This window comes from Ciona intestinalis, chromosome 7 (assembly GCF_000224145.3).
Source record: "Ciona intestinalis chromosome 7, KH, whole genome shotgun sequence".
Classification (NCBI taxonomy): domain Eukaryota; kingdom Metazoa; phylum Chordata; class Ascidiacea; order Phlebobranchia; family Cionidae; genus Ciona; species Ciona intestinalis.
In genome coordinates, this window is record NC_020172.2 from 3,784,810 (window position 1) to 3,795,947 (window position 11,138).

General features: G+C 31.1%; 2 protein-coding genes across 3 annotated transcripts in view; one reads left to right on the plus strand and one right to left on the minus strand.

The window, feature by feature from the left end:
• LOC104265851 overlaps positions 1-10,347 on the plus strand; it is a 12,841-nt gene extending 2,494 nt beyond the window's left edge. Inside the window, exons 4-25 of one of the 2 annotated variants that reach the window (XM_026835169.1) lie at positions 149-277; positions 391-507; positions 917-1,030; positions 1,514-1,627; positions 2,082-2,195; positions 2,455-2,518; positions 2,768-2,931; positions 3,365-3,472; positions 4,276-4,389; positions 4,632-4,745; positions 5,033-5,203; positions 5,531-5,669; positions 6,077-6,224; positions 6,338-6,431; positions 6,751-6,814; positions 7,057-7,184; positions 7,560-7,737; positions 7,845-7,918; positions 8,272-8,317; positions 8,370-8,444; positions 8,690-8,751; positions 8,987-10,347. In XM_026835169.1, the coding sequence (XP_026690970.1) occupies positions 149-277; positions 391-507; positions 917-1,030; positions 1,514-1,627; positions 2,082-2,195; positions 2,455-2,518; positions 2,768-2,931; positions 3,365-3,472; positions 4,276-4,389; positions 4,632-4,745; positions 5,033-5,203; positions 5,531-5,669; positions 6,077-6,224; positions 6,338-6,431; positions 6,751-6,814; positions 7,057-7,184; positions 7,560-7,737; positions 7,845-7,918; positions 8,272-8,317; positions 8,370-8,444; positions 8,690-8,751; positions 8,987-9,183 (2,528 nt within the window). In that variant the 3' untranslated portion in view covers positions 9,184-10,347. Of the gene's footprint in view, positions 1-148; positions 278-390; positions 508-916; positions 1,031-1,513; positions 1,628-2,081; positions 2,196-2,454; positions 2,519-2,767; positions 2,932-3,364; positions 3,473-4,275; positions 4,390-4,631; positions 4,746-5,032; positions 5,204-5,527; positions 5,670-6,076; positions 6,225-6,337; positions 6,432-6,750; positions 6,815-7,056; positions 7,185-7,559; positions 7,738-7,844; positions 7,919-8,271; positions 8,318-8,369; positions 8,445-8,689; positions 8,752-8,986 lie in introns of both variants that reach the window. The other variant, XM_018812383.2, reaches the window with a different exon arrangement.
• Positions 9,984-11,138, minus strand: part of LOC100181254 (plexin-B1) — a 15,629-nt gene continuing 14,474 nt past the window's right edge. Inside the window, exons 29-30 of the mRNA XM_026835166.1 lie at positions 11,089-11,138; positions 9,984-10,582 (exon numbers count right to left, since the gene is read on the minus strand). Of these exons, the coding sequence (XP_026690967.1) occupies positions 11,126-11,138 (13 nt within the window). The 3' untranslated portion in view covers positions 9,984-10,582; positions 11,089-11,125. The remainder of the gene's footprint in view (positions 10,583-11,088) is intronic.

Here is an 11,138-nt window from a genome sequence, read left to right on the forward strand (position 1 = left end):
GCAACGACGAGCCTGAACCAATTACCTAATGGTTACAGGCAAGCGCGCTAGCCACTACGCCACGGCGCCGGACACCTTACTATATACTCTATTGGCGCAAACGGTGCCCATTAAAGTTGCTTCATTATCAAGTTTGTTTTGTTACCAGTCGAACGCTACGATTACTGTGAGAGCAGTCCGTGTCAAAACGAAGGAACTTGCGAACTTGATGACGATACGGAAGAAGGATGGAAATGCGAATGCGCGTCAGGGTGGACGGGTCAAGTATGTGACGAAGGTAAGATGTACGGGCACACGGGGTCACCCTGGTCGCGTGAAAATACTTCGTCCTTGATAATATGAACTTCGCTATCGTTAACGAAGAAATAAATTAAATTTTTGTTATTTTAGATTTAGATGAATGCGAAGATGAGCCTTGTGAAAATGAAGGCAAATGCTCAACACCAGAGTTTGATATGTATTCATGTGAATGCCCGGTTGGATTTTCTGGGGAAAACTGTGAAACAAGTAAGTTTTTTCCATTAAAAAAGTTCCAAATTTATTTTTAATATTTTACTTTAGGCAAACTCTTAATCAGAATGACAGGTTGATGCGTGTAGTAGCGTGGGGTAAGATGGGATACCGTCAGCACACAACATCTCATATTTCCTGATCGTGTTTTTATTTATTAACAATGCATTTTTAAGTTAGGAGGCCACAGTTATATAACTCTGTAAATATTCTTCGTTTACTACAAAATCGAATGAGAAAATTGACTGAAACATGTATCATCTTACCCCACCCTACTATAAATATACTGTACCATCTCACCCCACCCTACGGTAAATATAATGTACCATCCTACCCCAGCCTACCATAAATATAAGGTACGGTCTTACCCCACCCTACCACACAAATAATTAATTCTTGTTTTCAGATATTGATGATTGCAAAAGTTCGCCGTGTCAAAATGAAGGTTCATGTGAAGATGGTGTCGATAGATATGATTGCGAGTGTGTGGAGGGTTATACTGGCGAGCATTGTGAAACAGGTATGGTACAAAGTTCATTTCGTAAATTTTTGTTTAACTTTTTCGGTGCTAGTGAAGAGTCTTCCCCCCACCTTATTTGCTAACCACTAACCCCTAACCCCTATAACCACTAACTACTAACCCCCTAACCATCAACAGCAAATAAGGTGGGGGGAGGAGATTCTTCACTAGCACCAACTTTTCAAATACGGTAATGAAGTTCAGCTTAATTAAATATGAAAAAAGTAATAAAAGTAGTCATTTACAATGCAATATTTACAAAACAATGTGCTATACACTAACAAAAGCCTAAACACAATTAACCACAAAGTTAAATATGTGGTAATTCGTAAGCTGGCACGAGGGGTATGAAACACAACACCCTCGTTATTACGACTCTTGTTTTCCGGCCACACAAGGATTAACAAGTTACATTTATTCGTTCATTCAATATTAACAAAACAATTTGCTTAACTAAACAAAAAACAATATTTGTCTTAACAGATATCAATGAATGTGACTCCAACCCATGCCAGCATGAAGGGACATGCACTGACCAAGTTGGTTCATTCAACTGTTCATGTTTAGATGGGTATGAAGGAACTCAATGTGAAACAGGTGAGTATTAGTAACTCAGTTGTCCAGCACTGTTGTACAGTGATTAGAACACTCATATCAAAGGATACAGGCATCAAAAGGCTCGTTGTTTGGGCTGAACACTTGACTGTAATTACCCCAAACCACGATTATTGTCGCCCCACCACATTTGTATAAAAGAATTCATTTATTTATTGATTCTTTCATGATTGATCACCTGTACCTAAAGCTGTTGATATTTTGTGGCATTTAAGTTTTAATATTTTTTAAAGATATAAATGAATCATTTTTGCAGGTGTAGTTTCTTTGCATATAATAATAAATATATTTTTGTTGGTTTAATTTTTTTTTCTAATATAATTAGATATTTTTTAAAGATTTAATAACTTTTGAAGATTTTTTCTTTTTTTTCTAATATAATTAAATATTTTTTGTGAAGATTTGATATTTTTTAAAGATTTATTCTATTTTACAGATATAAATGAATGCCAATCCTCCCCTTGTCATAATGATGCAACATGCAGAGATGGTGTGGCAAAATATGAATGTGTATGCACTGATGGGTTTCATGGTCAAAACTGTGATGAAGGTATTATATTTACACTCATTTATTAAGAGATAAATAAAACTTATAAACGCTATGCTTTAATGCAGGCCAAACATTATTGCTAGTGACCCCTTTTAATCTCCTAAATTTACCGGGACGACCCTTTACAGTTAATGTTATAATACATGCACTTTGTGTAAAATTTGTATAATCTCGGCAACCCCTAAAGTTTGTTATTCAACCCCTTAGGAAGCCCAGGGTTTAATGTATTTTCCAATACCATTGTTTATTGTAATTACAGAAAAAAATGAATGCTCTCCAAATCCTTGTGAATTTGATGGAGTATGTGAAGATGCTTTAAATGGGTATGGATATATTATATCAGTATAGACTTGTACATTAAAACTTAAACTTTATTGAACTTATTCTTTAGTTTTTTTCTGTAATTTTGGAAAAAGTTTTTTTCTTTAAAAAGAAAATTGTAAGCGTGTTTTAATAATCGTTGTATTTTTTAGCATATCCTACTTTTTTCTTTAATTTTTTTTTATCTTTGCTACCGCAATCAAAGAGACAAATAAAAGTTAATTATTACATTTTATTGTTATATTCATTAGGTTCACATGCATCTGCGCAAGTGGTTACACAGGTGAGACTTGTTCTATTGAGCTTGATGAGTGTGATAGCAATCCTTGCATGCATGGAGCTCACTGTGTTGATCATCCTGGCTTATTTGAATGTATTTGTAAAAATGGATACTTTGGAACATATTGTGAAACCAGTAAGTTAACTAATGCTCTCAAACTTTTGAGGATACACTTTGTCCGTACGGTGTAAGGGTCACGCCATTTATTCCAAACATTATTTCTTTCTTTTTTTCAATAAGCGTGTTTTAACAAATGTTTGTTTTATCGTTACAACTCATCTTTTCACTTTTGTCTCTCTTGTTCTTCGTTATCGAAGAGCCGAAATAAATTTTGTTCATTCACTCATGGTCTTCTATATCTTTTTATGTTTAAAAATAAATTAAACCTTTAAAAAACTTATCAGCAGATACCATTACTTTACCACACATTCTTAATTTTACCATAAAAACTTGCCAAAACAAATTCAGAAAATTACGCAATAAGACTTTTGTATGTATTTAATAATTCTAAAATGGTTTTTCTTTTGTTTCTTTTTGTTATCTAAAAAATCATAACAATTCATTATAGATCCATGTGAACCCTCTCTATGTAAAAATGGTGGGACTTGTTCCATAGAAGGAGATGATTTTACTTGTGCATGTGTGGGTGGTTATACTGGTGATCTGTGTGAGCGTGGTAAGCTTTAATCATATTGTATTAAATACTACTTTAATCAAGTTAAACTTCGTTACTATATTTGAAGAAAACAATTAAAAATTATGTTATATTTAATAGGCTTATACAATAAACTCCAGTTACTAATCCAATAATAAACAAAATTTGCACAAATGCCACTTGTTAAAAGTTGTATACATCAAAACTTAGGGGTCATTCAAAGGTTTCAATTTAATAACACTGCATGTAGCATTTTTAAGACATAACTTTTGGTATTATTTGTTTGTGTAACATATTAAAATGCTGCTTATTTTTAATTGTATAATAACAGATTACAACATAAACATCTACCAAGTAAGAAAGTACATAAGTTAATTAGTATTTTTAATGTGTACTAGTTTAAATAGAAGAATGTAACTGTATCCCATGTCATCATTTATTTTAAACACTACAGACTACATTTTGAATTTCAATCATGATTTGCAGTTTTTTGTAAAATATTTTTTGAGTTAAATTTAAATTTTTACTTTTTTCTCTTTGTTGTAAAATGTAAATTTACAACATAAACTTTATAACGTGTACAAAGTAAATTAAAAGTTAAGTATTTCCATTATATTGTGATCTACTATTACACTAGAACCTGGGAGTCCACCACCAACCAATAGCCCGGAACAGCGAAAAAACAATGGTAAAGCACAAAAGCAGTAGATTCGCTTGCTTTGCCCTGAACACACTATAATGCTCAGCTACAAAACTAGAAATATACACTATTTTTAATTTTTTTTATTTTAAATTGTTTTTTTTTAAAGGAGATTTTTTTACAGATATTGATGAATGTGAATCCCAACCTTGCCTGCATGACGGTGTTTGTGAGAACTTGGTTGACCAATTCCAATGCTCCTGTAGAACTGGATTTTCAGGATATTCTTGTGAAATAAGTATATTTAGAAAGATTTCAAAATTTCACTAATTTCGCAATTTCTCTAATCCAGTGGTTCTTTATGGATTGTCTAAATTGTAAGCCATACATACAAAAATGTTAAACATTATTACTCACAAAATTACATTCGTGGTAAATCGCTGGTGCTGTTACAGAACAATCTATTTACAACGACTGTCAATACCTTGCCATGCGAAGATAAAACAGTTACGTCCGTTTATTTATTCAAATTAATTCTAGATATTGACGATTGTGCTTCTGGTCCTTGTTTAAATGGTGGCACCTGTGTTGATGAAGTAAATGCATTCAGATGTCTTTGCCATGATGGCCATCAAGGAATCTTTTGTAACAACAGTAAGACTAAGTTTATTTTCAGCAGATTATTATAAACATATACATTATTCAATGGGAAAAATGAGATTACACTGCACCTAAAGTAGATACTTTAATTTTTATTATTTTCAGCAGTTTATTTTATAATTAAAATAAACATGTTTTTCAATAGAAAAAAACGTGGTTACACTACAATGTCAATTTTTAGGATTTTGATATGTTAAAATAAAATACCATTCTGCTGCATACTTTTTGACTGCGAGAAAAAAGTGTCATTTATTTATTCAATATATTACTGTTTTTTATAGCTTCCCAGGCAGATTGGCATAACAAAGCCCATCTATTATCTGCATTACTACCAAGCCTTCTTCTTTTACTTATTGCTGGGATATTTGCTCTCATGTTTTTCGCTTACTTGCGAAAGAAAAAGAAAACCGAAAATAAAACAAAAGTTCATGTTATTGACGTTAAACCAGCAAGTAAGTATGTTTTATATTTTACAAACATTATTACATTTGGTTGCAACAGCCGCGCTTTTCAAACTAACTGTTTTTTTTCACGCTTTTTATCCATAGTGTGTTTTAACAACTGTTGTTTTGAAGATTATTTAAATAACATGACCTTGGCTATCGTATTAATCAAATTATGTCATGTTACACAAGCAGTATTATCTTATTCTATTGTGTATTGATAGAGTTGTTACAGAATGGAACATCATGGGACCTTTGATTTAGGCCAGAGTTAGCCCGTTACCCAATTAGGCCCAAAAGAAAAATGTGGATTAATAAGTTTTCTGTTTTCAGAAGATCATAAAGAACACAAAACATCAAAAAAGAGTAAACTTTACAACTCACGAAGAAAGCCTAAAGTAACGGAGACTCCTCGATATAATGTTGATAACGATGTGGTTTCTGTTGTGGAAGATGGAGTTTATGATTCATGCAGGTAAACAGAAATATTGGTTTGTGTGCCTGCCCTCTAAGCCATAAGTCATGGGTTCAAGGCTTGCCGCGACTACCATTATGGATGTATTTGTTCTTGGGCAAGATTCTTAACAGCAATTCCTCTAATCCAGTGGTCACTAATGGGTTGTTTAAAGTGTCAGCCATACAGAAAAAAACACCCACAAAGTTACATACGTGATAACTTGTAAGTGGACAGGAGGTGTATGAAAAAGAACACCCATGTTACAACAACTGTCGTTTTCCTGTCAGATGAGGATAAAACAAGTTATACACGCAGTAACTCGTACGTGGGCATGAAGTGTATAAACACCAGTGTTATAACAACTGTCGTTTTTCTCCCGCGCAGGTAATTATCACGTTTAAAAACAATCTAATTTAATATTCCAGACCAACTGCATACATTGGCAGAATAACAGAAGCCCCAATGATTGCAAAACCAACTTATCCAGCATACCAGCATTACCAAGCACCCATGCACCCTGCTTTGTTTCATCCAATACCACCACAAATATATCAATACCCACAACCTATTAAGGTAAACATGCGTTCGAATTTTAAATTTAATGCTAAAGAAAAAAAATTTAATGCTAAAGAAAAAAACCAATTTTAAATAAAGTGCCGATGTTTACAAATCAAAATATGTTTCAGCCTTTGCCACGACGTCATATTCAACTTTATCAAGATAGTTTACAAAATAACCGAAAACCTCCTCGTAAGAAAATACCTGATGAATCAGAAGAAGGTAAAAGTGTATTAGAATAAGTATGTTTCCTAAGGCAATACACTTAACAGCAATTGCTCCAACCCAGTGGTCAATAATGGTTTGTCTAAATTATTAGCCATACAGAAAAACAATCACCCACAAATTTACAAATATGGTAATTCTTAAGCGAGCATGAGGTGTATGAAACAGAACATCCGTGTTATTACGACTGCCATTTCCTTGCCACACAAAGAAAAGTAAGTTACATTACATTGAAAATAGCAAAATTTCTGATAAAAACGACTACCATGTTGCTGGTGTATTTTAAACATGAACAAAATTCCGTTTTTATTCACAGAAGTTACCACTGATACCTCAGTAAGCTCTAGTGATGTAACTCAACTGAGCACAAGAATTCAAAGGTTACTGTTTTAAGAGTGTTAAGTATTTGAGTTTTTGTGCTGTAAAATGTACGCTATGTTTTTAAAAAAAGCATGTTTTTTAAATTGTTTTAAAAGTTATATAAATAAAAAAAGTTATGGCATATAGTGTTGTTATATAAATGTTTCAAAAAAACACTTGATTGCAAATAAATCCAAAGGACTAATAACACCTCTTATATTATATATTTTGAAATATTTTGAAAATGAACAATATTTCACAGACATGAGAGCCAAATGCAAAATTTTTCATCTGAAAGTGAATTAGAAGAAACGCACTACAACTCAATGTCTCCGGTTAAAGTTGAAAAACCCAAATCATCGAAAAAACAAATAAAAAATGAAAGTCCAAGTAAGATCGGTTCAATATACTTCACCAACAATTATAATTTTACTTTCCCAAGCCTTAACTATCTTACGTTTTTAAACACTGTATTCTAGCATGTAAAGCATGAAGTAATAAAAAACATTTGTCAATAAAATTATGTAATAATTACATACAATTTTAAGCTGGACTTGATTTTTTTTAAATATTCCGTCAAACCAATAAACCTTAACCATATTATTTGTCGGATATGAATTTTATATTTTGAAGAACCTATTTAGGTTATCTTTATTGGCAACGTTTATAATGAATAAATATAAATCATTAAAAAATGTATTTTTTGGTATTTTGCAAACATCTTACGCATGTATGCTGTAAATAATGATTCCATATTATACACAGATCACTGGCAAGAAAGAGACAACCAGAAATTGAACAATTTTCCAACAAAACACAGATGTTACACAACGGGGAGTGATTTAGGGCCAGAAGTTGTGAATTCTTTAATAAAAGCCGGAAAATATAAAGATTACGCAAATCGTCATATTTACTACCGGAAACCACAAAAAGGAGAATCAAAGTAAAAAAATTACTTTAAGTTTTTTAAAAAAATTAAAACTGAAACAGAAATTAAACAATTTTAAAACAGACTAATTTTTTTTAGTTTTAAATTTATTTTTCTTGTAGGCGAAAACCCAAGTCATCTGTTTCATTTCGTGAACCAGTTCATTTCCAAGGCTTAACACCAACAGCTAAATATGGTTTGTTTGGATAACATAAGAAAAATAGAAAACATTTAAATAAGAGACTGATGATGTCATTTAGGCAAAATATATATTTATTCCAGAATACAATTGGTTAGAATTGATTATTGTTGTTAACACATTTTGAGGTATTTAAATATAACATATTTTTTTTATCTCTCGAAACGATGATCAAATTAATTAAAGGAGAAGGGAATTCGCAACAAAACAATAGTTGTTGAAAAACACGCCATGCGTAAAAAGCTACTTGTCAATAAACAAGCGTGGCCGCTAAACTCTTTTATTTATGGCATTTAAAATATTATTATATATATATTTTTTTAATTTAATATTTACCAATTTTTTTCCAGGAGATCCCAAACCAATGAAAAGAGAACGAACATCTATTTTTCCAAAGTAAATTTTTGTTATCAAAAATCGTCAGAAATTTTACAAAACATTTTTGCAGGTTAGTCAGACAGGCAACGTCGCTAAGAATGAAAGAAAAAAGTAACTTGATTAAACCAGGGGGACGGAGTGCTTTGTAAGAAAGTTATTAAATCTATGTTTTGAATGTATGTAACTTGTTTATACACACGACGGGGCAACGACAGTCGTTATAACACGGGTGTTCTGTTTCATACACCTAGCCAGCTTACGAGTTACCATATATGTTACTTTGTGAGTAATCCTTTCTGACAATTTAAACTTTGAGTTAGGAGAGGCACTTTAACCATTGTGCTACGGCACTAGACATTTTTATAATATAACATAGAATTTCACTTTTAGGAAATCTAAGAAAAAGATTTCATTCAAGAAGACACCAGACAAACAGCTGTATTCAATCTCAGGTTAGATACTTTTAGTGTATTTACAGATGAAAACTTGCTTTGGTATAATATTGAATTAGTTTTCAGCACAATTCATTTTTTTTTTTAAATTTCCAGAATTATTAATTTGTTTTTGCTGGACAATTTTTTTATTTTATTTCTGACAATTTTTTTAATTGAAATTTGTTTTTGTCTATAAATAATATTTATTTACTTTTTAACAATTTTAATTTTTTTTAATTAAAATAATTTCCAGAATCTCCTGATCCAAGAAACATAAAAGAAATTGAACGATCGACTCCGGAAGGTCGTGTTAGTGCAAGAAATGATTCAAAATCGGAACAAAGTTCTGAAATTTATTCATCCCCATTCAAATTAATCCGAAGAAATAATGTAAATATGAACAAAGGACTTGGGTTTACACGAGAAAATGCTTTTGTTCAAAATATTTGATGATTTATTTAACTTGTAACTTTTGCCTTGTATTTAACTCATATACCCTGTATTTGAATATATCTATTTATTTTATTTGTATAAATTTTCGAGATAGCCAGTTAAATGTAAATAACATTTTAATGTATCTATTTATCTTTTTGTTCATTTTCGAAATACCTAGTCCCATGTAAATGTAGAAATAAATAAATAATATGAAATAAAAAGACATTCTGAAGTGAAAAAAAACAGACAAGTTTCATACAGAACACAGAAAAAACTTTTGTATTTTGTCTGTAAAAACAAAATGATATTTTAGTTCGTGTTTTTTTGTAATGGCATTATTTGTCTGCCACACAAAGTTTTAGTAAGCCACGAACATTTTTTGTGTTTTATTTAATTTAATGTGAAGATTTAGAACACAAATAGAAATTATTGCAAGAATTTTACAACATTTTTTGCTATGAAAAACGCAGTGTATTTCCGACATTCGGCAAGACTTCAGAAACTTTGAAAATACACTGTTTTTCATACCAATCGGCTGTTAAAAAATAATTTACATTTCACCTGGTAGCAGGTGTATAAAGCAGATGTAACAGAATGTCAAGAACTGGTTGACAAAAATGATAAGTCTGAAAGACGCGGCCTATTAGGTTTTTTTCTCCTAAACTTCTGCTTGCGTGTATTGTTGCTCTACATTTTTTGATGAAGTATTTCCGGATGGCAGAAGAAACATTGAAAATACACTACATTTTATACCAGATAAGCTGCTAAAAGATTTTTTACCTGTTTCTGTTTTCATTTACATACATAGGCAACTATTATATCATTATTTGTTTATTTTGCTTATTTGTTATCGGCAGTTAAGGCAGTATCATATCAACACAAGATTATTTGTTTTAGATTTAAATATAGAACTCGATACAGTTAACCCATAATTGCTAGAAACAACATGCATGTCAAATAACTTTCCAAAAAACAAAACGGATAACAACTCAAAAATTTTGGGGGTTAAAAACATTTTATATCACTAATTATGCAATTTCCTGAATTATAAATTTGCGAATTGATTTTAATTAAAAATTAAATTATTAAGGGACCACCCATGTTCACCCCCTAGTTGCGCACCTTCTTGAAATAGAAATAAAAAATAATCAAAAATGGTTGAGCGAGCGCACTGGAACGAAAAATAAATGTCGAAAATTTTAATAATTTTTTGACTTTACAGAGTAAAAAAAAATTCCAAAACACAAGGGTATTATTGAAAGATTATAATACAAAACTTTAGTTTATACCAATTGCAGGTAGTATAGATTAGCTAAACACCATTGACAGCATTATCTATTAGACTATATGTATGTTGCAACCTTTGCTGCACTGCTGGGCTAATATTTACATCGTTTTCCAAACTTTCATTCATCTAAAAATGTAAAAATAAAATAAATCTGTAATATTTATAGAGAAAACAAGGTAGGGTGGGGTAAGATGAGACGAGTTTTCATTTTTATTGTCTTATTTTGTAGTAAACAAAGAATATTACAGAATTATATAACTATAGCCCCCGAGTCTAAAATAGCGTTGTTAATTATTAAAAACACGATCAGGAAATGTAGGATTTTGTTAATAACGTTATCCCATCTTACCCTACAGTACTATATAACCTTAAAATTGCCCCTATAACAAATCTAATACCCTAAACCAGGAATGCATAAGATAAGTTTTTTGGGCGCAAATAAAAAAAACAATGACTTTCTTAAAAAATATATTTTTCCGTAAAAAAAAAAGTCAAAAAAATTCCATTGCCAGAATGAAAAACTTTTTTTTTGACCAAAACAAAATGTAAAAATAGGACTGGGACCTCACCCATATAGCATAGAGTTAAGTTATAATGCTTCTTATGTTTACAAATCACAATATTAACCTCACCTCTTCATAATACTTATTTACATATCCCCACATTCCTTCAATCAACTTCA